The following is a 27,172-nucleotide window of genomic DNA, read 5'->3' on the forward strand; positions in this document are numbered from 1 at the left end:
GCTGCTGATACAGCTCAGTTTTGAACTTCACATATGTTGCTCCAGTCCCGGGGCCTCCCTTAAGCAAGACTAAAAAATGCTACTGAACTGTGTGGAAGTTCTCTGATATAAACTAGAATGAATCCATCCAACTGCTTTTAATTTGTTACCCTGTCTCCTTGGTGCTTTAACCCACTGTGATACTTCACCTCAATGTCAGGAAGTCAGTGATTTTCTGAATATAGACATTTTTACAGTCCCAGCATTCAGGAGAGTTTAGAGCTTTACCAGTCCTGGCCCCTTTTTCTTTCATTGAAACATAAAAGTGATTTCTTAAGTGCTGATAGCAAGAAGGAACCTTTCTGTGAAATTCTCCTCCATGCAGGGAGGCAGTCTGATATCTTAGGTGTGAAAGCTGGCAGGTCTATAGCAACACCAATTTGTTTAGGAAGGAAGTGAGATTCAGAAAATTAGCCTTTTTGCACATTTTCTCTGCATAATACTGAACCTGTGCTTATATATCCCACTAATACGTTTGTGCATTTTTATGTATAAGAGGCTGCAGTCGAATACACTTTTAAAACAACGATTTTCTTTGTCCATAGGACAAGCAAGCAAACCACCAAATCCATCAAAAAGTAAAAGACTTCTCATTATGAGGCCATTATTTATGGACACTGGAACTGATTAGACTGTCAGCTATATATATATACAGTATATAGTGTATACTATATATATAGTATAGTCATACATATGTTTGACGATCTATTTTGCTAATCAAATAGACTTAATATAATCTAAATAGTGAGATATGCTAGGCAAAAATAGTGAGATCTGCTCTTAGATTCCCCTGGAAGAGCCCCACTCCAACAGTCTGCTCTCCCTTTGGGAATGTCATACATGTAGAAAGAACAAAATTATCAGAATTGAAATCTGTGTGGATCTGAGATGTGGATTTTGCTCATGATGTAAACCCCAAATGTGTTAATGTTGTGTTCCTCTGATGTACTGCTGCCAACAGATTTCCTAGATGAAGAGGCAGCTAATGAGACGAATGTGTACTAAAACATTGGGCCATATTATCCCATAACTTTTTAAAGCAGAATTCCCCATACAAATCAATGAGAAAGTCTCCCTAAAAATAGTTGGTATAATGATGTGACCCTTCCTTGTATTCCCAGTTACACAAGTGTTAAATCTGCCCTATCTAAAATTGCATAGGTTGAAGATAGGGCAGAATTTAGCCCACCTATGGCTTGGAAACTTAACATCCAAAGTCTCTGGATGAAAAGTTTGCAGAGAATAATTGAAAATCCAATTTTTTTCCTCAAAAAGAGAAAGATATTTTTAAACTGCAATCTGAGAAACTGATAGCACAATATATTATGATGTTATATGATACACAATGGAACTCCTTAGCTCCTTATATCAACTCGATCCCTTTTAACTGGTGAATTTATTACTATTTACTATTGATGTCACGCTGGCTATATTGTTTTTAATGGAAAATGAGAGTGAAAATTTAAATGTCTGATTAGCCAGTCAATGAGGATCTAGGTGATGATGTAGTTTGCATATATTATAACTTGAATAGGGATTTATTTTTACCAAGTTTAAAGAGACACTGTCAAGGCCCAAAACTGACTCATTGTTTTGTATCTGTATAATTCCATGCTGTTCATTTACACATGCTTTTGCTAAAGAATGGCAGGTATCTAGCAATGAGAATTATCCTCCCAGACTAAATCAGAGGCACATTGTGCCTTAATTTTTTTTCTGTAGAACTTCCCATTAATGGAATGATATGACACTTAGCATGCATGTGAGAAGAAGAGGAAATAACAGAGAGGAAAGAGATTTCAATTTCAGGTTTCCAGAGAATTTTTCTAAACAACAGTTTGTAAAATCAGATGTTCGGAATGTTTCAAAAATACCTTGGCAGGGACCTTCATGTTAGCTCTGAATGCAGATGGGCTGAGGAGGCTGCCTTTGGGATGCAGAAAGTTCAGGTTCAAGGCTGAATCAGCACTAGAATTCAGATGGAGTTGTTCTGAAATCTTGGGAGCTGTTCTTGAAAGATTTCAGTCCCGTAAGTGGAAATGGAAAATAGGTTCTTTAGGGATCCAACTCTGAACTAAAATGGCAGGGGTAGGCATAAATACCCCCCTCTTCTAAAAGGGATTTGGGTAGTGACCATCTTCCAGCATGGAACTGTGGGTGATTTACACTTGTAACTGAATTTCTATGAAAACTCTTGGAGGACAAAAGGATGCAAAAAGCTGAATCAGTTCAGTCAATCTACAGATAAACTTTATTTTGTTTTAAACTGGAGAACTAAATGAATCCCCTTGTGTTACCTCATGTTACAGAGGAGTTTAGTCCTTAGCAATGAAGCTCTGTTTACATTAGTTTTCGTGAGCTTTACTCTTTCTGAGTGGGTGGACTTTAAAATGCTGAGATTAGATGGCTACTCTAGTATTTTGGCTCTCTTCCAGATGCTTATAGCCTTCCCGGAGAAGGATAGCACTGCTTTGTAGAAAACAGAAAGTGTTGACATCCAGAACACATTGCGTGGGTGTACTAAGTTCAGCCAGCTGGGGTCATGTCCCCCTGGCCTGCCATCCAGGCTTAGCCAGTTTAGGAGTGCAGGGAATGGACGTGAAGACAAAGCACAGCAGAGTCCAGTGCACACAGTTGAAGGATACACACCCTAGAGCCTGTTTCCTAGAAATCTGTGGACAGAAAATTTAGGTGTACTCTGCTGCTGGAAAATAGCTTGTTTTTTGTTCTTAACTATAGTTATTTCCTGTTGCCTCTCAGTGGCTCATGTTGTATTAATTTTAACATACTGTTTTGGTCTTGAAGGAGTGAGAAAAAGCAAGTCCTGTTTTGCAGCAGCTTTTTTGTAGTTCAGGAAAGGAACTGGACACTAATGTAGATCACAACATGACTGAAGGAAGGTCACTTTTATATCCTTGTGCACATCACAAAATTAGCCTTTGTCACTTGCCACAGCTGCTAACAATGCCTTGGTAAAGAACAAAGAATGAACACCTCAGCCTGGCCTTGAACCATGATTCTGAAAACAAGGACCACAGGGCTTTACCAGCCCAGGCTGCCATCTGGTCTTTTATGCAACACAATAAAGTAATCCCTTTGAATGCAGCCACAAGATTGTGGAACAATAAAAGGTATTCAGGAAGTTTGTTTTTTGTTATTGTGTTCTCGGTTCAGGGATAGATTGTGGATAGCTTTGCGCCTGTGCAGGAGGATCAGAAGCAAAGAGAGAACAAGAAATGCTCCCTCTGTCTTACACGGATGCTCAAGGGACAGTCAGTCGGTCTGTCTCAGTATTTATTATTGAACTCATCATTGTAGTATCTGAACATCTGAGCTCAATCTTGGCCCTGGCACTGCAAGCTTTCAGGGACAGAGGTGGTGTAGTTCCAGCCCTAGGAACAACAGTCTAGCACCACAAAAGTGGCAAGTTGGGGTGGGACCATGGATACCAGCCCGCAGAGGAGATCAAGTGCAAACGGAGCACATGTAACCTCCTTTCAAGGGGTTACATTGCCTCTGATCATGGCTGGTAGGAATAGTGTGACTTGGGCAGGCAAAATGCCTCTGGAGACTGCTGTTCAGGATACAGTGCCCTGGGTTCTGGTGTAAAAGCTGGAACAGAGCCACATGGATACAAAGCTGAAACAAAACTAGTCAGGCACTGGATCCTTTTGTTCCTTTTGAATATTGCTCGGTTTACCACGGTCATGTTGAAACATGAAACCATTGTGGAATAGTCAAGTGAAAGCTGTATTGTATGAAATATATTTGACTGGAATGAGACTAAATCTTGACAATGCTTACTATGCAGTGCTGTTACCAAATCATCTGGACTCACGTTGCAGTGACAATTTGGATATAATTGCGGTTAGTTTCATAGGCTAAATAATGCATATTTCTATGATGTGCTATTGGTTTTATTTTTAACTCTTCAGCATTTCCATACTTAGTAGATTTCCTAGCATTCGCCCCCACTTTTCCATCTGCTGATTTAATTAAGTTCTGGTTTTTATACTGTGAATCTAGAGTAAACGAAATAGAAACCTTACCTACATTATTTGGCACTTAGCAGTAGACATGAATAATTTTGGAATTTATGGGGAAAAAGAGAAGTTATGTGTTTTGGGAGCCAAAATATGATTGGCAAGCCAGACCTTGAAGGCAGCTCTATGCAGTATGGGATCCAGTTGCAGCTATTTGAAAGTGTAATGTTCCAGGGTTCTGTTTGTAGGTGTATTTGGGGAATCAGAAATCTCATCCACCATCTCAAGATACAGGGTATACAAATTTCACATTGCTTTTTCAGATGTGGAGAAAAAAAATATTGTGGTTTGCCTTTTTATTGATTCTAAAAACACTTTTGAATATAGATGACTTGAAAATGTGACCTTAGAGAAAGGATGAACTTTATACTGCCATGAACCTTTTGGAGAAAATGAATGGAGAAAGAACACACTGGTCCTTCACAGCAGCAGACACTCAATTAATGGTATTCAGTTTTACAGTTTCAGACAGTGGACGAGTACCTCTAGTCTCCCTTGATGAATAAGAAAGTGCATGGTAAAGCGGAATGATCAAATACAGTCGGATGAGTTGATGTTATGTCATTCCAAAGGCAATCCAAGTACTTTGATTATAAAGCAGGCCTATGCTCTCCTCTGCATAGCAGCAGGTGATCTCCACAAAGCTTTTTATTTTATGACGCTTTGTAAAGGCAAGATATCATCATGTTGATAGAAAGGTGAAAGTAAATACAGCTGCTGTTAGATACTATCAGGAACTGATTCTCTATTGCACTGCTGCCTGTGTAGTAACTTACAGCTGTGCAAAACGAGTGTAAAGTAGGTGTAAAACACCACCAGTCTGATTTAGTAGCATTGCATATCCACTTTGGGCTGGTGTTAATGATTACACACAGTGTAGGACGATGGAAAATCAGACCCAGGGACTGTATCCCGATTCTGTGAAATGATTGTATGAGATGAGGTGACTGTAACAGAGAAGGCAAACACAGGGGTGCTAAGAGTCAGGTTTAGTTTAGATTTTACCATGAATAGGATAGTTACTGATGCAATAATGATGAGATCATAGATTTTAATTTAGGGATAAAAATGGAAAGAGAAATAACCCAAACCATAATGAAGCACCCAGTCCTCTGACTGAGCTGAAAAGTGATGCTGATATTTGTGAAATTCATAGTGGTTAGAAAAAGAGGAAATGACCAGCAGCCTTATGTGAGTCATTCCGCTTAACCATAAGGAACAGAAAAAGGGTCCGAAATACAGACTCTTCATTCATGTTAATTATTAATACAGTCACAATTACTGCAAGTTATAGGGTCATGCCAATCCAATTTATTACCCTTCTTTGCTGTAATTACTGATTTAGTACATAAAAGATACGCAATGGATATAGTGCATTTGGATTTCAGGAAGAGATTTGATATAGTGCCACCCAATACACTTGTAAAGGAATTGAATTGCTGCCAATTAGATAAAAATGCCATAACATGTATTAGAAATTGGTTGTCTAACAGGAAATAGGGATCAGTTATTTATGGAAAGACTTCCAAGTGCAGAACAGTATCAGCTGGGGTGCTGCAGAGGGCAGCATTTGGATGACTATTATTTAATACATTCATTAACAATCTAGAGAGAGGGATAAATCAATCAAGGTCAAAATTTGCTCAAGGAACTCAAAGAAAGAGCAGGAGAGCAGAACTGAACTTCAGAGGGAGCAGGAAAAATTAGTTTAGTTCTCTGTAGTAAGATTTGATTTAAAGGCCTGTCTTCACGTACAGCGCTTTATTGGTGCAGCTGCACTGTTGTAGGTCTTTAGTAAAGACACTTGTATGCCGACAGGAGAGCTTTTCCCGTCGGTGTAGTTAATTCACCTCCCGGAGAGGCAGTAGGTATGTTGATGGGAGAAGCTCTCCTGTTGACATAGCGCTGTCTACACAGGAGGTTAAGTCGGGATAATGATGTCACTCACGGGGGTGAATTTTTCACTCCCCTGAGCAACGTAGTTATACCTGTATAGGTCTGTAGTGTAGACCTGTCATAACAAATGGAGTCCCCAAACACAGGGGGAGGGAGTAAGATAGAAGCCTGGGAGAGGGCTATCTGAAAAGCAGTGAGTCTGAGATTATCTGGAATGAGCGTTGGTAACAGTCTCCATTAAAGCAGTGCAATTTGATGCGTTTGTGAAGAAAGCCCTTGCTATTTTCATGGTGATTCACATATAAAGCAGAAGAGATAATGGTAAAGAACTTGCCTTTAAATAATGTCTGTGTCAAAGTAGAAAGGTGTCGCACTAGCTCCAAAGCATGCCTTTCCCTGCCTACCACAACGGTGATCAGAAGGGATAGAAAGGTAGCTAGAGCTGTGGTGCGGGCTAATTAAGGGGAGAGTTGTCTTTCCTTTTCCAGCTGGCTAAGAAGCTGGAACTGTCTCTGGCAGTTGGGACCCACTGTTGTGAGCAGCTTGTTTTTGTTTGGAATCCTTTGTTTATGAATCAGTAAGAGAAAGTCCATGCAAAGGAATTGAAACTACTGCTGGTGAGCATGTTATTCAGCTTCCCTTACTCGTGGTTCTGCCCACCAGCCGACAGTGACTTTCACGTAAACAGATCTCAAAGCTGCTTAAAACCTTTTTCCTAAATGAGATGTACAAATCATATACGGCTGCTTACGCAGTTTGCTAGTCAGCCTCACCTCACTCTCATCTGAAAAAGGTGAGGAAGATTTGGTCCTGACTGCAGAGAAGGACTCGGAATCACTTTACCTTCTGGTGTGGTGCAGTAATCTCTAGAGTGAAATGTAGTAAGTGTTTGAAAACACACAGTAATAACACACAGCAGTTTAGGAGACAGAGTGAAGAATACCATGTCCAACAGAAATTACAAGGGGATTGGAAGTGGGCAGAATGTCAGTACCACGTAGGAATTTGGCCAAGATACCAGGGTTGACATTCCTACAAATACCAAAAAGGAGACGGGATCTTTAATGGCAACTCTGCAAAAGACAGCATCTCAACTCCTCTCCCCATGCTATGGCATGGCCATGATTGAGTTCCCACTCACAGGCAAAATTGTTGTCTGCTGAATTGCCAGCTCAACTTCTTGTAGTGCTTAGGTTTTCCAGGCAGGTTTCCTATCCATGTATCAGTCTGGCCTGAAGAGCTGATTAGATCTAATCACATCACAGCCTGACGAGGTATGATTGCACGTAATAGTGATTCTTTGCCTAACTTTGCAGCCATTCGTACTCTTGAAATGTAATTTTGATGTAGAAAGGATATTTTAAAATAACTTAGAGAAAATATCAAGAAGGGCAATAAAATGATATGTGAATTGGAGGATAAGATATATGAGAGAAGAGTAGAATCATGGGGAGATAAGATCATCAAAGTAACAATATGAAGACAATAAATAATGAAGACAAGTACTAATAAGACAAGGAGCAATGGCCACAGGTTAAGGGAAGAAAAGGGTTTGCTATAGCAGAACAGTGTAATGGGCTCTCAAGGGAGACTTTCTCACCCAGTATGGGACTAGGTAAGTCATTTGTGAGACTGATAGTAAGTACATCTACAAAATATAGTATCTCTGATTGGATGAACCAAGCAGACGTTTCTTTTACTCTTATCAGTGGTTCTATCTAGATCACATGAAGGGTAAAACAGAACCAGGGGTGTCTGTCAGGTAGCCAGAGCATTTCCAGTAATCAGAGAAACTTCCAATCACATTTAACTTGAATGGAAAAGTTAAGGGAATTAGTCACTCTTTCTGCATGTGCTTTCACTGCTTTTAGCAAAGGTGCTGGCTGACTCTCAGAATCCAGGGGTGCAGAGGAGTTTGATAAGGTCTTACAAGTACTGGGGAAGACAAGAGGTGGGAACCTTACACCTCAGGTGTCACAGATTGCTAAACTGGAGACTTAATAAGCAGGGTAACTGTAGATCGTGCTGTTTGGTAGACTGGAAGAGGTAGGTACAGAACAATAATGCTAGCAAAGTTACACTATTTCAGTACAGTGAATCAGATACTGTAATTACTGTAAAAAGGGCAAGTCATACAATCTGCTATGAAAACGTAAGAGAAAAAGTCCTTATCATGATGCAGAAGGTAATGTTATGTTACTGTGAGGTGGTAGGCAAGAAGGAATCAGCACTTGATATATATAAGTTATGAAAGCAGCTTTCCTTTGACAGGAATGTAATGATGAGACAGGGAGGAAGGACCTAAGAAATCTTTGTCAGATATATTGATCCACAGACCATTGCAAGTTAAGCTCTCTTGTCTAGCTGTCCTCTCTAATTATATTAGCATGAGGTATTAATATTTTGCGTGTAACCCTTACAGTTGTTGTTAATTGACTGCCAGCTGTGTGCGCTGGGCGCTGTCCAATCATACAGACTACGCAATGCTTGTTCCAAGAGGATCGCAGTCTGAATTCCTTGGGTTAGGCTTGGTACATAGATATGAAAGCTACATGCCTGCTTTTCTTAAGCAGTTTAGCTATGGATCATTGAGCCCATTTAGATGTAAGTACAATTGTTAGATTATGCTCAAGGTGCATTTCAACTCCAATTTAAGAGATCACTGAAGTTGCACTCCAGCTTGTATTCATATGTGGCTATTAAAGACACACTCTGCTATTAGTCCTTAGCCTGCCGTTGCTAGGGCTCATTTAAGTTTTCAGCATATAGCTTGCCATATAGCATTCAGGAAATTGCACCTGGCAGTCTCAGCTGGCTTTGGCAGCTACTTTTCCTTGAGGTACAGCAACTTACACAATCCTGCCTTCTGAACTCTGCCCTCAGTTATGGTTCTCCAGCGACAGTGACGTCAGTGGGGCTTCACAGGCATAACTAAGGGCAGAATGCAGACTCTGGAGGGTGTTTTGAGGAATCCTAAGGATAGGTTTGTTTCAGTATAATGGGAGGTTTGATCAAGTCATAAATTGTGAAATTGTACAGCTCAGGGGCTGAATGTTTTGTTATCTGTTTGCCAGCATATTGTCTTACTGCTTCACTCCTGGATGATTTAAAGCCGTTTGATGCTGGCATCCGTTGCAGTCCCTGTGCTGATGCAGAATACTGAGTAAATGTACTTAGTAATTGTACCTCTGTGAATCAACCTCAACCAATACCTAACAAATAGATATCAAAGGACATTTTTTTTACCATCAAAGGAAGTGATGATGATAGGCTTGGTCTACCCTGCACCTTTTCCATACACTCTTAATCTTTATTGCAGGTTGTCAGCCATGGTTTCTAGTTCATTATATTTTCTTTATGTGAATGGTGCTATATCACTATGGACAGTGCTCATATCTGCAGGATATAAATTATCTAGTTAAGGTTGCACGCAGAGACATTTTAAAACCCAAATATTGTCCTGCTGTTCAAATAAAATATCATTTCAATGGCATTTCAAGATCTTTTTTATAAAACAAGCCTTTTGAAATCTCCCAGTGTGGGGATAAATTGCACCTTCCCCTTTGTCAGTGTGCGGGATTGGGGAGATAGAATCATAGAATATCAGGGTTGGAAGGGACCTCAGGAGGTCATCTAGTCCAACCCCCTGCTCAAAGCAGGACCGATCCCCGACTAAATCATCCCAGCCAGGGCTTTGTCAAGCCTGACCTTAAAAACTTCTAGGGAAGGAGATTCCACCACCTCCCTAGGTAACGCATTCCAGTGTTTCACCACCCTCGTAGTGAAAAAGTTTTTCCTAATATCCAACCTAAATCTCCCCCACTGCAACTTGAGACCGTTACTCTTTGTTCTGTCAAGGAGATGGTGCAAGGAGCATGTGTGCTGGGAAGGCTAGTGCTTTTTGCACTAGTAACATACACTTCAGGATAGCTGGGCTGGGAGAACAAGACCCCATCTGTGCCATGCTTCTTCCAACACCAGGAAGTATTATGCCTTTGAAAGACATAATGCCTTTAAAAAGCAGTGCACTGTCTCCTCCTGCCTCTTCAGACAAAGCTCCATGGCTGAGGTTAAAAGGGCCTCTGTGGAATGTGATTAACTGTGCCATAAGGAATTCAAATAATACCATTAAATCACCACAATCACGTTGTCTTGTTTTGCTCATGTCTGACCTCTCTCAGTGCTAAGCCTGTTGCAGTCTCTTACATTTGTTTTCTCTTTCTCCACAGAATGCAATGAACTTGCCACCTGACAAAGCCAGGTTACTTCGGCAGTATGACAATGAGAAGAAATGGGAGTTGATCTGTGATCAGGTAAAGGGGAGCCATAAGGGTTTTTAGCATTGTAGTCATTAAGGGCACAAGACAGGTTTCTTCCTTGTCCCTATCTTTAAGGGGGGCACTGTCAAGGACAACTTTTTCTATGGCTTTTCCTTTCTTTGGCTTTATGCTCCATTGTTTCTAGCATCCCTTAGAAGCTATCCAATAATACTTCTTTCCCATCTATTAAATAATATTTCTTTCCCATCTGATCTTACTCTGTTCTATTTGCATATTTCCATGTGTGCTGGATGACATTAACATTAATGTGGCATAGATTTAAGGAGGGTGACCTTTCTTCACCCTTAGGCCTCTGGTTTGAATTTGACCTAGATTAGTGACGCCCCAAATTATTACTGTCTCTTGGTCTATGTGAAATGAGGGGGGTTCAGTTCACAAAACCACGATCATGCGTATCACCCTCAGCAAAGCATGAATGCTTATGGAGCTTAACTATTTCTTCATTTCCAATTGAACGACTTCAACTTAAACAGCACCATATGCCAAGAAGTGTTTGTGCACTAGCTTCACTGTTTTGTCAGCACAGCTCTGAGAATAGCATATGATCGTTAACATGTTGGCTCTGCAACAACAAAGGAACAGAAAACAAAATATTTAAAGAACAAAGAAGCGAAAAATGGCAGGACATAGATTTCGGAGCTAACACCTAAATCGCCTTGTAATTTACACAGTCATTGCTAATAACACAAATCCGGATTCCGTTTAGCTTGGGGTGAAAGAATAAGATGTACTGTAAAGATGTAACCACAGAGAAAAAGTTAGGGTGTAGGCACCCAGAGTGAGAATTCAGGAGAATCTCTAATCATGTTGATGGATCATGGACAGGATAGTAAAAAGCCCTGTGGGACATCTCCCATACATCCTCCAGTGGGGTAGAGTGTTAAAAAGTCAGATTATCTTGAAGTAAATTGCAATACAGGGCCATCTCCTGGTGTTCCTTGAATATTCTATACAAAACATTTAAAGAATTGTGCTACTTAAAATTACTGCTTACTGAAACACTGCAGTAAATTGCTTAATCTACTGTAAGTAACTACTGTTCTCAAGGATTATTGCTTAGAGCATGTGCTGTTAAAGTTTAAGTAATGAATTGTGAGATTCATCCGTGGTATTATGCAGTCATTTTGCACCTGTACAAGATTGAGGAAGAAGGAAGCAGCCATATCAAATGGCTTAGAGCTGGTCATACATTTACAGTACACAGCTGCTGCCACTTCACATAAGTTGTCAAGGTTCCTCCCCCACTCTGAACTCTAGGGTACAGATGTGGGGACCTGCATGAAAAACCTCCGAAGCTTCTCTTTACCAGCTTAGGTCAAAACTTCCCCAAGGTACAAAATATTACACCCGTCGTCCTTGGACTGGCCGCTACCACCACCAAACTAATACTGGTTACTGGGGAAGAGCTGTTTGGACGCGTCCTTCCCCCCAAAATACTTCCCAAAACCTTGCACCCCACGTCCTGGACAAGGTTTGGTAAAAAGCCTCACCAATTTGCCTAGGTGACTACAGACCCAGACCCTTGGATCTTAAGAACAATGAACAATCCTCCCGACACTTGCACCCCCCCTTTCCTGGGAAATGTTGGATAAAAAGCCTCACCAATTTGCATAGGTGACCACAGACCCAAACCCTTGGATCTGAGAACAATGAAAAAGCATTCAGTGTTTTACAAGAAGACTTTTAATAAAAAATAGAAGTAAATAGAAATAAAGAAATCCCCCCTGTAAAATCAGGATGGTAGATATCTTACAGGGTAATTAGATTCAAAAACATAGAGAACCCCTCTAGGCAAAACCTTAAGTTACAAAAAGATACATAGACAGAAATAGTTATTCTATTCAGCACAATTCTTTTCTCAGCCATTTAAAGAAATCATAATCTAACACATACCTAGCTAGATTACTTACTAAAAGTTCTAAGACTCCATTCCTGGTCTATCCCCGGTAAAGACCAGCATATAGACAGACACACAGACCCTTTGTTTCTCTCCCTCCTCCCAGCTTTTGAAAGTATCTTGTCTCCTCATTGGTCATTTTGGTCAGGTGCCAGCGAGGTTACCTTTAGCTTCTTAACCCTTTACAGGTGAGAGGAGCTTTCCCCTGGCCAGGAGGGATTTCAAAGGGGTTTACCCTTCCCTTTATATTTATGACATAAGTTTTGAAGTCTATAGCTAAAAAGTTAACAGAGCTGAGACAGACAGGTGGTGACATACAGCACAGGAAACATGAGGGAAAATCCCAGTAATTAGTGGCACATTTTCATCACTCTATTTAAAATACACTGGGTCAGATTCTCAGCCAAGATAGGTCCCCTTTCCATTGAACTGATAGTGATGGCACAGAGAAGTCACTGAGCTGTCCTAATGAGCTGCTGCTGATTCTCTTAATTGGGAAAATCAGAAAGTGGAATAGAGTCAGAATAGCTAGCTTTATGCAACCCCTTCCTGGGTGCATCCCTCATATGGGGCTTACATTGGAGTCTTAGAGGCATGTGACTGAAATGCTGTTTGCCACAGCTCCCTAGCTGCCCTGACATCACCTTGGGAGTGATTACCAGTCAGTGTAAATTAGAGCAGCCATGAGGCGAACGTCTGTAATGAGAGTGTAGTACAGCATATGGTGCATGAAATATTTGTATCTGTCTGCATAATTATGGCACCAGGTTAAAACACATTCTCCCATGAATAGGCTTTGTATGTAATATGTTTTCAATTTTAATTGACACAGAACATGAACTGCTGTTTTTTATTGACATCCTTCATTACTCTATGCCGTTTTTTCATCTTTTTAGTTAAAAAGAAAAAAGTAAGTGACTTAATATAACTGCCTAAGAAATTAACAACTTTCATTCCATAGAGTCCTGTGCCAGATTTGAAGTAATGCCCTGAAGGAGGAAGGCCCTAGATTAGAGCAGTGTTCTCAGACTGTGTGGTTTATAAGTAGTTTATGGCGCATTTCCTGGTCATGTGCCTATGGAACATTTTAAGAAACACACAGTGGGGAACTGGATGGAGAGAAGTGACTCCATAAAATGAACTTCTTCTTACAGCGTGTCTGATTTATGAACAACATTGGAGAACCACTAGTTTCATTCTTATTTGAAGAGGCAGATTATCTCACATCTGCCTACGCTGGGTTTCTTATATCTTCGTTTGAGGCATCTGGTACTGGTCACTGCCAGAGACAGGATATTGGATAGAGGGACCTTGGTTCTGATCCAGTATAGCAATTTCTCTGTTTCTGTATTATTATAAATCTTCTGAGCCAAGTAGGCCCTTCTCCTGCCACGCTAAAAGAGTCTTCCCTGCTGCTAGTTCACTGAACAAGGAGTAAAATTAAGAGTTACTAAGAGGTATCAGAGTTCCTGGGCTCACAGGCCATGGGAGAATTGCTGACGAGATGCTCATGATTCCTGAAGAGGTGGTAGGGTAAGAAGGTTTCCTGCTGCTTCATTATTTGCTACAGCTAATTGTTTTGGAGAAATGAGGTGTCATTAGGCCACTCATCTGGTTTTAAACCGCGCAGTCCTGCTTTTGTAATATTTGTCTCCCAGCCAGTTCTGAGACAAAACCAGACATGGTTTTGTCTGGTATCGGATGCTGTAATGGATAGCACACCTCTCTGCCCCTGCCAGTATGACCTCACATACACTGTTCGTGCGATGGGAAAGCGGAGTGGCATGCTTTTCAAAATCATGTGCCCCGGCCATCATGACCTAGAATACAAGGTCATGCTGGAAGGGGCGTGGCCACACTGGCAGGGGTATGCCTATGCCATTCCTGGAGGGTACCTGAATGTCCAGTATTCCAGGAATGTGCAAGTGGCCATCTGAGTGAGGTGACACCATCCTTGGGAGATCTGATTCTAATTGATGATTACAAGCCTAGAGAAAAGATTGGAGGATGTTCCTGTTTCTGGACCAGAACAGCAGGAGAGCCATCTAAGGGAGAATGGTGGGAAAGGATTGACACAAGAGAAATAAAAAGCTCCAGTTTCTAGCTGCAAATCCTCTAGCCTTGGAGATTCCTTATTGTGGAGGCTAAACAGAAGGAAGCTGGGTATCAGGAATGGTCTGAGTTAGATAGCAGGGAAGGTGATAAAGTTTTTTGCATTTGGTAGGCTGCCCTAAGGCTTAGGAAATATTAGAGTTTTGCAATCCTGTGGAAGGGTCAGGGCTTATAGGCCTTTTCAGATTTCTGGGCTGAGAATACTGTGAAGGGGACACAAATGTTGTGGGGATGGTGGGGAACATGTTACAAAGCATTTTCATGCCCCTGATGGCTTGCTCTTGCATGACATGGCAGTCTCAGAGAAGACTCACTTCCAAGCCAGGGTGACTTCTGTATTTGAAGCTGATGGTGGTATGTGGAGTAACAGAGAAAGGATAAGTAGGAGGTCTACAAGGAAGGCAATGGTTGGTTGAAAATCACAGGACTGCCACCAAGATTAACTATTTTGGTGAGTCAGTGTTGTTTTTGTAATGAAACCCAATATCAGGGAAGTATTTAACCAAAAGGCTCCTGTTCTAAGGATTTGTTACCAACACGGTGAAGGTTCACAGAGAGATTCTCTGAGGTTCCTCAATTTTTTGGAGCAAGATGGGGTCTTGATTGGAGTGAGCTGGGGCCTTGTTTCCAGTGAGCTTGGCTCAATATGGAGTTGTGGGTGGAGAGCATGGTAGCTTCACCTGAAACCAGGCCAAATTTGATGCTTCAGCTAAGCTTTACTTTAAAATTTTGTGTTGATTGTAACTTGAAGCTCAAAAGGAGATTCAAATCACTGGGGACTCAAATCAGAAAATAGTTTTTACAAAACTTGAAAAACCAAATCCCATTTCTCTCAGATCTAGGGTGAATCCTTGACTCTTTTGAAGACAATCGCAAAACACCCTTTAACTTCAGTGGGGCTAGGATTTCATTCCTGGTTATTACCGCAGGAAAATGAGAACCATTTTGGCATGTTCCTTGGCCAAAGTTCGTGTGTCAAAGAGAGTCCACACTCAGAAGCTGATGTCTTCACACTATGCTGCACAAAAGTAAACAAATCAGAGCCATTAAAATGCTCTCGGTATTAAGATAAGATCTATAATCACAGAAGAACCCTGGAAGGATTTATTCCCCTTTATACTTGCATTGAACAAGCCTTATATGTTCTCTTTAAAATAAATAATCTACTTCATTTCTAAAACCAAAATTAATTATTAAGCCTTCTGTCCTGAGCTAAGGTTACTGATAAAAGATCTACAGTTCACACTCAATTATTTTCACCTTGACACTACTTTCTGGAACCCAGCCTTCCTTTTCACACCTCGTGCATCTTGGCTTCTGACCTCTGTACAATCACTTTTTTATGAATCTTTTAAAGGGAAATGATGTGAAACTATTCTTTCCATGAATCACGGTAGGTTTTGGAATAGATTGATAGCTTAACTGCAACATCAACACAGATCAGTGACTGACATTTAAAGCCCTGAACATTAGAGACTAGACTACAAGTACCCAGTTACCCTTTAGCCACGGCCTGGGCATTGTTTTAAAGGCGCCATCAGTCATCATAAGTGGCAGAATTGTTCAGACAAGATTATTTTAAAGGGTATTTTCTGCATGTTGAGTTCAGCTCTCAGATGGATTATTGAGTTCAAAGTCTATTTTACTGATAAAGAAAAACTGAGAGGCAGGTTGATTGTGGTGGAGGCTGAGCATGGATTGTGATTTCTTTTTGCCTGATAATTACTGATTATTTAAAATAAGTAGCTGATAAGCCCTGAACCTCTGTTTAGTTGTTTGATCACGGAAGGGTAGTTGAAAAATGACTTCTTTTGCTGTGTATCGTCCTGGAAAGCCATTAACTCTTTGGCAGCAGTTTTCATGATTTCTTCACACTGAGCACTAATATATTTGGTGTCTCTTTCCTTTCATTTCTTGCAGATGCCCATTTTTAGGCAGAAAAGCTCCATTTATTGGAGACTTCACATTTACATTAAAACCAGATTATTACTATTTTCTGTTTGTACAAGGGAATCAAAGTTTTTCAAAGAAACCTGTTGTGATTAAAAAATGAGTTATTTTTAAGACACGGTCGTATAACATTGACCCAGTAAGCAGTCTTACATTATAAATGTGTAAGATTTCATTTATCCGAGTCATTTTGACAAAATGAAATGGATTAAAAGTCATTCTGTAAACACCAGACATTGAGTAATGAGGTTAAGCAAAAACATACACATTGGTGGAGAAGTCAGATGCTTCCTGTTCCACTGACATGACAGGAGGAAGTTAGTATTGTTAACTTGTTATAGAGCATCTGAAGAATTCACATAGATTGACTAGTCGCTAACAGAAGTGCTGGTGGCTTCTGCAGCAGATTCGTAAAGGTGGAAACACATCCTTCCACTCAGATCACCTGCTGAAATCTGGCCTAGATCGTTAGTGATCAAAAGTTATCACCATCTGACACTGGTTGATGCTGTCATTTCATTTCCCAGTGGACACACAGGAGAAAATAGCATTAGCATGGCTGCTCATCTTAATAGAGAGACCAACGACTGAACAGAGCTGACCCCTCATTCAGATTAGAGTGAAGGACATTGGTGCTGAAAGTGTGCAGTACCCTTACTGCACGTCATCTAGTACAGAGGACATCAGTAGCTAGGGTAGCCAGGCGAACACCTATCATTGGCACTAAATCCATGTTCAAAATGAAAGAGAAACTCTGCGGTTGGCAAGACTTTGGTTTAAAATTTCACTGAGCAATCTTTTCAGTCACTGAAACCAACCAAGTAAGCAACCATTGTTTGTCAAACCATATCAGACCCCAAATGACCGTTTTACAAGGTGCAGGGCTCTGTAACTGTCAATGGTTCTGGGCTCTGTTCTCTTTGTACTCTGTGTAGTTACTTAATTTACATTAATACTAAGGATGAAACAAGTAAACAAAGGAGAATGTAGGTTCCGAAGGCGGAAGATGTACTGAATATTTTAGGAAGCAAAAGGATATTGGAAGTGACATGACTTCCTGGTTTTAGATTAAGTCTCTTTTCCAGATTCAGGTGAATAAGAGAAGCATCAAGTTCTACTTAGGACCCTACTGATAGGGAAAATATAGAACTCTGACATTTCCTTTTGCTACCAATATAGGTCTTAAATTTTTAACTATGAGGCATAAATAATAAGTATAAATAACTGTCTCCAAGTATTATGAGAGCACCCAGGACCATAGTTAAGGAAACTCTGAGAATGGTTTTATGCTTATAGGAATTGTTGGTGACTTAAGTTCAGATTCTCTTAGGGCCATGTCAGTTAGTGCTGAATGGTTCATCTGCCATACTAGGATTCCCTGCAGCAACCATGCCAGGATATTGTACCAACATAGCAGTTTGAAAAACACTAGATTGAGTCAGTTTCAGAGCAACTTTGTCCAGCTGGTATGTGTCATACTGGTGATCACTCCCAGGTAAATGAAATCAATTCGCTGTAATGTTTTGTTCAGTCAACATTCAACTCCCCAATTAAAAGTTGTCCAGCAGTTCTTCACTGAGAGCAGATTCACCCGTTGTTCATTTTAAAAATCACTGCCATTATTTTCCAGCTTTTGCCTGTCTGTGTTTCTGTTGCCTTTGTTGATGTATATAATGTTCACCAAAGGACCAGACTCTAGTTCCCTCTCCCTCTTCCTACTGGCCTGTCTTAACTGGATTGAACCAAGTACTTTTCAAGGTGTTCCTTCAGACACTGTGATAATGGGGAACCAGCATTGTCCACACCTGATGAGATGTTGTAGAGCTGGGTGACATCAGCACATTGATAGGACTGTGGTCCATAGCATTTGGAGTGTCCACTCCAATGGTTTGACATATAGTATACAAAAAAATAGAAGTGACAGGATTTAGGCCTGTAAGACTCTATGGGGGACAAGGAGCAGCTGCCCATCATGCGATCTGAGATCTATTTGAGAAGAATGAGTGCAGCTAATTCCATCCACCCAGGCAAGGTCCTGAGCTGGGTCAACAGCCCCTTGAGATAGGATGGTGTCATGATCTGCTGGTATATTGAATAGTTGCTGTTGAAGTAGGCTGGCCAATATTTCCTTGATAACATTGTTGAGGAAAGGAATTTTAGAGAGACACTAGTGTTGGCAAGGCAGTCAGTGCTGCGTGAATGTTTACTGAACACTGGCTGTACCCAGGAGTGAGGGGGGCTCCTTTGGAGGCACTGATATCCTCTGTCACAGGTGGGCCAGGGGGTTTTCATCGCTGGCTGTCACCAGGCAAAAGAGACATTCTATTATGCACACGCGTGCACACACACACAGAGGAGGCAAAAACAGTCAGGCCCTTTCTCCCTTAGGGCATGTTTGTGCCATTGTTTCATGTGCAGGTATCCCAATAAAGTCAATGGGAGGCTTGTGTGTGGGTGGCGTCTAATTAATGACAGGCTTGGATTCCTACGATCACGTGTGTAATCTCAAGAGTTTGCACAATACATTCAACAATTTTTCTTTACCTGTTCTATGAGTTGTATCCAAGATGGCCACAAGAACCGAGACAATAATATTCACTGTGTTGTGTCTTTATTTGATTACTTATTCAAACAGACAACTTTACATCCCCCAAGAAGTTAAAACACACAAGCAGTTTATCCACATGGCTGTGCTGGGGTAATTTGTGTTCTTCCTCATTTCATTGCTTCCCTGCAATTTTTCTTGGGCACTCAATATGTCATGTCTGAAATGTAGATGGTATCATCTTTGGGGCAAGGAATGTCCCACTTTGTCTTCTGTGAAGTGCATAGCACCATTTTTGGCACTATAAAATAAATATATAATAATAATAATTAATAAATTGTATGTAGCACCCCCACTCCACAGTCTTTAAGCATTAGTATAAAAAACCTACCGTTCTACTGAAAGTTCAGGATAAGATAATTTACTGGCTACATAGCTGATAAATAAGGATTGACTAGAATCGTTAGATTTTGCTTCCCTCATTGCAGGTTAACAGGTGCTGTTGATGTTAATATAAGTTACATGCATACTGAAGGTAGGATAGATCCCATTGTCATCTATTAGCTTTGTTTTATCTCATTATAAATCTCTGGGATTGCAATGAGAGGAACTGATGATAACTATATGGCATGAAGTTACAAACTGGCTTACATTTCTCCTCTTAAGTTTTGGAGAGCTGAATCTAAATTTTAAATTCTAAGTACGTGTGGTAAAAAAATAAGTTCAAATAGTTTTAAACCCCTTGCCATATACATTTTTATTTTGGAAACATATTTGTCTTGACAGCAACTATTAATAGCCAAAAATGGGATGGGGCGAGGGGTGTGTGTGTTTGTGTGTGTGTAAATATAGAGAGAGCGAAAGGGTACAATGTTTTTTAACCTGTCATTTGTGGTAGCTGAAGAATGTGAATGTCCTGTGAAAAGCACTGTCTTAGTGTCAGTCAGACAGTGCAGAATCCCAGAGTTCAGGCAATTGTTTTGTGTTTGTAGTCATAAGCACTAGACACTGTGGCATAGCGCTATGCACGAGTGCAAGAAGGAAATGGCACGTGTCCATCCCTGCACAGGGAACTGACACAATCAGTGCATCTACTAGTTCTAAAATGTTCTAAGGGGGTGGGATTCAAGCAACGATCATCATTCTCCCTTTTGCATCAGCTAGTTGAATCGAGTCACCACAAGAGGAACACGCACTGCACGCTGTAAGTAGTTGCTGGAGCTCCCTCTCCAACATGTGCTCTCTTAGGCTGCACAGAGAATTTCTGACTGAGTAAACCAAGTCTCTAGGGGTATGTGCAACTGCCTCAATGTAGGCTCTTATCTGAAAGGTAAATACACGCCTTAGTATTTCTTTAATAAGATATCAAATTTTACAGAAACTGATGTGCCATCAGTACTCCATGTTGTGATGCATCTGCATAGAAAACTAGTGTAGCATCTATTGTTTTTATCGCTATAATTCATTGCAAGCTCCCATCTAGTTTTCTGGTCTCTTTGTCAGTCTGTGATTCACATCTACTTACTTTATTGACAAACCAGCTTTTTTCTCTTGTTATCTCTGCAGAGTTAGCATAGCTGCAGACAAGTGAGATTGATTCCATTCCGTCTTGTTCAGCAGCAGTCATATTGCCAGTGAAATTCTTGTTGCAGAATCTTTATTACTGGTGATGCTGTGAAAGCCAGAAAAGAACCCACCCTGATTTTCAGATCACAGGCTGAGTTTTCAGTCTCGGTAGAAAACATATACAGTAGAATGTCAACAAAGATCAAATCCTCTCTGCGTATGGAGTTTTGGGGGTGCCACTCACTGAAACACAGACCAATGAGATTTTGCTGTTGGGCCAGTGTGTTAACCCCACCCCAGGTTAACACCACTGAACCTCCTGCCTTTTCCCTGATAGCCAGTAATGCCTTGAAATATGAGTAGAGCACTTACAGTTGACTGGTGGGCTGGTACTTTGCTGCTCCATAAACCTCAACAGTCCCTGGCAGACCTCATCCTTGAGAGTCCAATCCAGAACCCACTCAAGTTAATAATGGCTATCTTTTCATTGACTTCACAAGGCTTTGGATCAAACCCTTAGTGCAGGTTAGTGAATTTCTACTGTACAGGACCACAGGATATTATTTTTAGGCAACAGCTTCTCAGAGTATAACCAAACTCTTTACAATCATCAGCTAACAGAGTTAAGAAAAATTATTTTCTTGGGTGGACTAAAGATTGTGATAAAGATATTTAAAATGAAGACAAAGCCTGAAATAAAGCCATTGCATGAATTGTATTTAATGGAGAACTCATTGGAATAGAAAAGCTCAAGATCTAAGGTTCAGAAGGTCATAAGAAAAGAGGAAAATAATATATTGGCATAACTTTTGCTTTACTATTTAATTAAGTACTGTGTCTTCTCAGGCATGGCACAAAGCCAAGAATATGTCAGAGATTAGAGAATTTAAATTAATATTATCTATTTAAAAGGAAGATGGCAGGTGTTCTAGTCAGCAGGGATCTGATAGAGACACTTTTTCTCATCTGAATAGAAATGAATCATTTTTAGATGCTATGCAGAGATATTTTGAATCTGTTGGGGTTAACACTTGGAAAACATGTTTATTGGACTTGCATACAGATAGCATATTTCTAAGTTGTAGCTGGCGGTACAATTGTCTCCAGTAAACCCTTCACTTAGAATGGAGCAGAGCTGTTGAATTAGAGGAGTGTGGTTTAGTAACCTGGGCACAAAAGCAAGAGTCAGAAGCTCCTGAGTTCTAATCCTGGCAGTGACTAATAGTGTGGCCTTGGGAAAGTCACTTAACCTTTCAGTTTCTCCATCTGTAAAATGGGAATAATAGTCCTGAGGAGAGGCTGAGGTTGAATGAATAAATAAATAAATAGCTGGCTGCACATTGCTTTGAAGATGTAACGCTAAGAATTGAAGATGATGAAGTTGGCAAACTGCCCAAAAGCTAGCAGGTTGTTATTCAATTATATGTGGCTGCCTCTCCTGGATCCTTTAAATGAACAATGCTTCTTATTCATATGAAATTTGAAAGGTCTCTTTGAAGTGAAATGGGAGTGGTAAGTAAGGAACTAAACCAAAATATGATAAAGTGCTGTTGTGCACAAAAATATTATTTCACGGATTGAAAATAACACTGGCTTGGCTTCTAGAACTTGCTGTATTCAATTTTGGATCAGTTCTGTTACACTGTAGTCAGAATGGTTAGCTGTGTGTTATGTACCACTGTCCAGAAAGCAGGTAATTCCCAGATTTTCAATAATGTAAAACATTCATTTGCAGGTCAAATGAGAGGCAAAATATCAATTCATAAAATCCTGTTGTTCTGATTAGCGTCTTGCCTTTTTCCTCTCACTTGAATTCTGGCATAATTTTAGTGGCTGCTTTCCTTTTATAAATGCGAGAGGTACAAGCCAAAGCTTTATGCATTTTGAATGCATCTTGGAGTCTCAGATAGCAAATATTATAAAGCATTAATCTCTGACTATATCAATTTGTGACATGGCTTCTAATATAAAACAGTTGAATCAGGGGAAAAGCAAGGTGATAGTCATAGCCAGGATGATGTGATTTTAAAGTCTGACCCCTTGTGACTTTCTAGGGCTGGAAGCACTTTGATGGACTAGTAAAAATGTCTTCAGGGTTAGTAAACATTTCAAACCACTGATCATTGATTAGAAAGAAACATGTTTGATGCCTGCTGTTGCTAATAATGACTTACTTTGTGTCTCTCAACTCAAAGAATTCCGTTGTGCTTTGCACAATAAGGAGCTGTTTTAAAAAAAAATTCATTGCTGTTTTAAAGACGATTATGTCGGTGAATAATTATTGATAGACTTTGAGAAAACAAATAAACAGAAAAAAGATCAGCATCGGAAACGATAATAAATTTGCTAATTAAAGTCCTCTAAGTGTCTTGGTTTAGTCTCAGAAGACTAAAAATATTAAAATTGGCAGCTAGGAAAAGCTTGTATTAACATATAATGCCTGATTATTAAATAAGTGCAAGGCAGCCAAAGAATAAAAGCTCTGCTCTTGAGAATTAAACTAAACATATCCAAGCTATATCTCCATGAAGAACTCCCAAGAAGAGAGGGACTAAACTGTTCAAACTAATGTGGAAAAAAGCCTTTTGGTGGTATTATTCTGACCCTTTTCAAGATTCAAACTGTTCATTTTCAGGAAGAATTGAATTGGATACACTCTAATTTGTACTAATTGTCCTTATGACTTGTAAATTACCTGCTTTATTTGTAAAACTGGCCTCCAATTTTGTGCCTGCTATTTTGCTCCTTCAGTTGTAGTTGCAGATGGTGACATTTGGTTATCTAGCTATCTGATTGTACATTATTACCATTTTCCCCTGTAATTAATTTTAGATAGAAACGTAGGCACAACATTGGAGGCCAGTTTTAAAACTCAGTCTCTACAGTATCTCTAGATTTATAACTGACCACTACTTCACCTATCACTTGAAAAGTGGCAACTGTACAGCAGTGCACAATGGGACAGATTCTTATTTATATTAAGGCCCCTTTACATTGCTCTGGTAAGGGAAGGGCTTTAGCATGAGTTGATATGGGTGTACATTACTTTTAAATTTTTAATGACTTTTACTCTCACTTTAAGTCCCTGTTGTCAGAGTGACATAAAAGGGGCCTAGTGTAAATGTGATCCAATCCAGTAACACTCTGTAAAGAGCACACCAAAAATAACGATACAGTGAATATATCCCAAATATTAGTTAACATCTTGCTATTCAAAGTAGTTTATTTTATATATTTATTTTATTTTTCATTTTATAAAAATGTGCCCTTCATAACATCTTAGGACACAATGTGTTCCTACTTCCATGAGGGTTTCCTCTAGTTCAGCTATATCCGTGTGATCTCTGTTTCTTTACAGTCAGTTGCTGGGGGTATGTGTTCTGCGTGGTTCATAGCTTTATAGATGACTTCCATTAACACTAGAGGAGGCTGCATGAATAAGCCTCTGCACATCATGTGGAAACATACCCTTAACTCCTTGCATCTGTCTACTTCAGTGCTTTTCACAACATTCTGATAGCAGCTCCAATTAGCAGCAATTGAACTACGATTAAGCAATTTCCTAGGTAATTGTATACACACAGAGACAGACAATTCTAAGGAAGAGAAGGTTTTTAGAAACACTGAAGTTTCAAACACGTAATTTCATGACACTCTACTGGCCAGTTTCAGAACTAGTGTAAGCAGGTGCAACTCCATTGAAGTCAGTGGAACTGTACCTCCTTATACCAGCTCTGAATTAAACCCTTTGTCTTGGTATGTCTTTGTTCTTTAATTAAAAGAGTATGGTCAAGGGTCAGAAGCTACAAATATGCCTTCTTTCCCATCACCCAAAACACATTTACTTTCCAAATATCCTGCTGATGTGGAAGAGACTCTCAGCCACTGAACTCGACCCAAATCAGAGCAAATAGGTGATGAAGTCAGAATGCTCTGGGTTTTCCGTGCTAACACTGTCGGCTTGCTTGTGACCGAGCACCTAGATATGGAATGTGCAGCTTGTGTTAGTTTACAGGGAGGTGGGGATAAGGAAGTGCACACTCACACCTGTTCCTCCTGCAAGCCTTCATTGTCCATAGAGAAAACAAATTCAAGGTACGGCCTATTTAGGTCACCTGACCTGACAGCTGTGTTTGTTAAAACCATTGCTGCCCTTGATTTGGAAGCTGAGAAGGACTTTGGGTATGGCTACACTTGCAGATGTAGAGTGCATTGAGTTAAACCAGCCTTCGTAGAGTACAGTAGGGAAAGCGCTGCAATCTGTCCACACTGACAGCTTCAGGCGTACTGGCGTGGCCACATTTGCGGCACTTGCAGCGGCATTGGGAGCTGTGCATTATGGGCAGCTATCCCAGCATGCAATTGACTGTAATGTGCTTTTCAAATGGGGTGAGGTGGGGTGGAGCGTGACAGGGAGTGTGTTGTGTGTATGTGGGGGGAGAGAGAGTGGGTTTTGGGGGAGCTGAGAGCATGTCAGCCTGCTGTCTTGTAAGTTCAGACAGCAGCAGACCTCCCCCTCCTCCCCGCCTCTCTCTCTCACACACAGCATTCCTCAGTAATGGCTCACTTTGTCTCGGAGCTTTCGAAGGGCATATCCGCATTCCTCAGTGAGTTCAAAACAATGAGAAGAGTGGCTGCTTGACTTAAGGGGATTATGGGACCTTTCTGGAGGCTGATCAGGGCGCAGTAATGCAACACCTTGTTCACACTGACACCCCGGCGTTTCAGCCACTACGCAACAAGCATTAATGTTCTCGCCGAGGTGAAGTACCAGGAGTGCTGTAGCCGTGGAGTCAGAGTGCTTTACGTGCCTTGCCAGTGTGGATGGGGAGTGAGCTAGGGCGCCAAGGGCTGCTTTATTATACTGTAACTCGCAAGTGTAGCCAAGCCCTTTGTTATGAAGGAAACATGCCTTCCATTGCACCTTTCAGTACCATCCTGTTGTGTTAGCTTTAGAATGGGCAGTCCCATTCAGACAAAACAGGAATGCCCCAAAAATTCAGCCCCAAACTTCAGATCCCCTTCCATTGAGTCCTAACTCCCTGTCTACTCTGCATTTTCATCCTGATCTAGTCCCTGATTCCTCTCCTGTCACTAATTTGCAGTTAAAAACATTTTAAGGCATTTTTGTTTTTGTGGCCCAGAGTGCACTGTATACCTAGAGCCTTTGAAATTTCCTGCTACGATTGGGTTTTTAGAAGCGGTGTTCAGCACACTCTGCCCTCAGGAAGCTAGCAGCAAGGTGACTGGGGCCAAGCACGAGACCCAAGACCTGCTAGGTTCTCATCTATAAAGGTGGTCGGGAGGAAGCAATAGCAGTGAAAATGATGCAAGTGACAGGGCTGGAACAGAAGTAGGTGTTTGTGGGCCAAGGTTTGGGTAATAGAATTGGGAATAAGGTCAGAAGCAGGAGGATCACATGGACCCAGTGAGAAGGAGAGATGAGTTACATGTGTTCAGAGGGTTAAATAGACAAACCTAGCTTTGGATACTAACGCAAACCAGTGCTCTAAGGTGTCTGAGATTTATCCATCACTATGTATTGTAACATCTTGTCTGTGTAAGGGAGTCAAAACACAAATGGCATGAAAATATACAGGGGCTTGAATAATTGTAAATTACTGCCAATTAACCCAATGGATATATAAAATTAAGAGAGTGTCTTTATCATTTGACAAGAATACTTTGATTATGTAATGAAAAGGTTGTCCTGCACCTTGTGCTGACATTTACAACAGTGCAAAGTGAATCCAAAGGGCATGTAGCATGCTTCCAAATCAGACTAGTACGTGCTTTGCACCTGCTTTGCATTGGTGTAAGTGCCCTACATGAGGTGCAGGGCATTGGTGAATCAGGCCTGTTACATGGGCAATTTTGATGAGAATCATTCTGTAAAAGAAGGAGTAGCCTGTACAGAATGAGTTTGGTGGATTTACTTCAGGTCCCAGAGGATAACTGACCACATTACAATATTTATCAGCTAAAACTGTCTCTAATTTTGCCTCCTCTCAGCGCAGAGGACCTAAGAGCCCACCACTTCTCCTTGACGCCAGCAAATATTATGGGTGCTCAACAGCTTCCTGGAGCACTCCCCACTTTGCAAGATCAGGCTCTCACTGACCTGGAAGACAAAATTACTTTCAGAGATGGCCCCTCCAGTGAGTGCTGGAGGTTTACATGGGGAAGCTTGCATTGAACAGTTGCACAGGCCAGGAAGCTGTGCTTTTTGTCGGTAAAATAGGGGATGTCAATCTGCAGGGTTCTCAGTCAGCCCTTACATCAGCACTAAACTTGCACGAAAATATTTAAAAGATTAAAAACATTGCAAAAGAAGGAAGAAGTATTGCATTTGGAAGGAATTTCAGCCAGAGGTTGGTGGAGCAAAGGGTAGGATTTTAAGACCATTCCTACTTATGATGATGATGATTAATTATATTTTTGCAGCAGGCAGCAAGAAAATAACTGCAATGACTTTCAGTGTATATGACAGTGCCTTCTGAATACTGAGCAGGAATCTACCACTCATTATGAAACAACTTACAGATCATGTACTCAGGATTTCATCTTGACCTAATAAATGGGGGTTTCACATTTCAGTTACAGAAGTTATTATGTGAGCTTTCTCTCAAACTAAGGGAAAGAAGTTTAAAATTCCTCCAAGATTCAAGTATCAGAATGTTCAGTACTGCTCTTAACAGGTCTGAATACAGCCTATTCCCCATGGAAGAATGTAAATTTCCCAGCAGTTTTATAGAATAGATGTCTGTCTGACTATGGAACAGGC

The 27,172-nt window shown here is 40.6% G+C and overlaps 1 protein-coding gene across 8 annotated transcripts in view; it reads left to right on the forward strand.

The window, feature by feature from the left end:
• Window positions 1-27,172, forward strand: part of FMNL2 (formin like 2) — a 259,334-nt gene that overhangs the window by 126,709 nt on the left and 105,453 nt on the right. For all 8 annotated transcript variants that reach the window (XM_084643238.1, XM_084643243.1, XM_084643237.1 and 5 more), the window contains exon 2: window positions 10,208-10,291. In XM_084643238.1, coding sequence (XP_084499364.1) covers window positions 10,208-10,291 — 84 coding nt within the window. The remainder of the gene's footprint in view (window positions 1-10,207; window positions 10,292-27,172) is intronic.

This window comes from Lepidochelys olivacea (genome assembly GCF_965140295.1).
Source record: "Lepidochelys olivacea isolate rLepOli2 genome assembly, chromosome: 11".
Taxonomy (NCBI): Eukaryota; Metazoa; Chordata; order Testudines; family Cheloniidae; genus Lepidochelys; species Lepidochelys olivacea.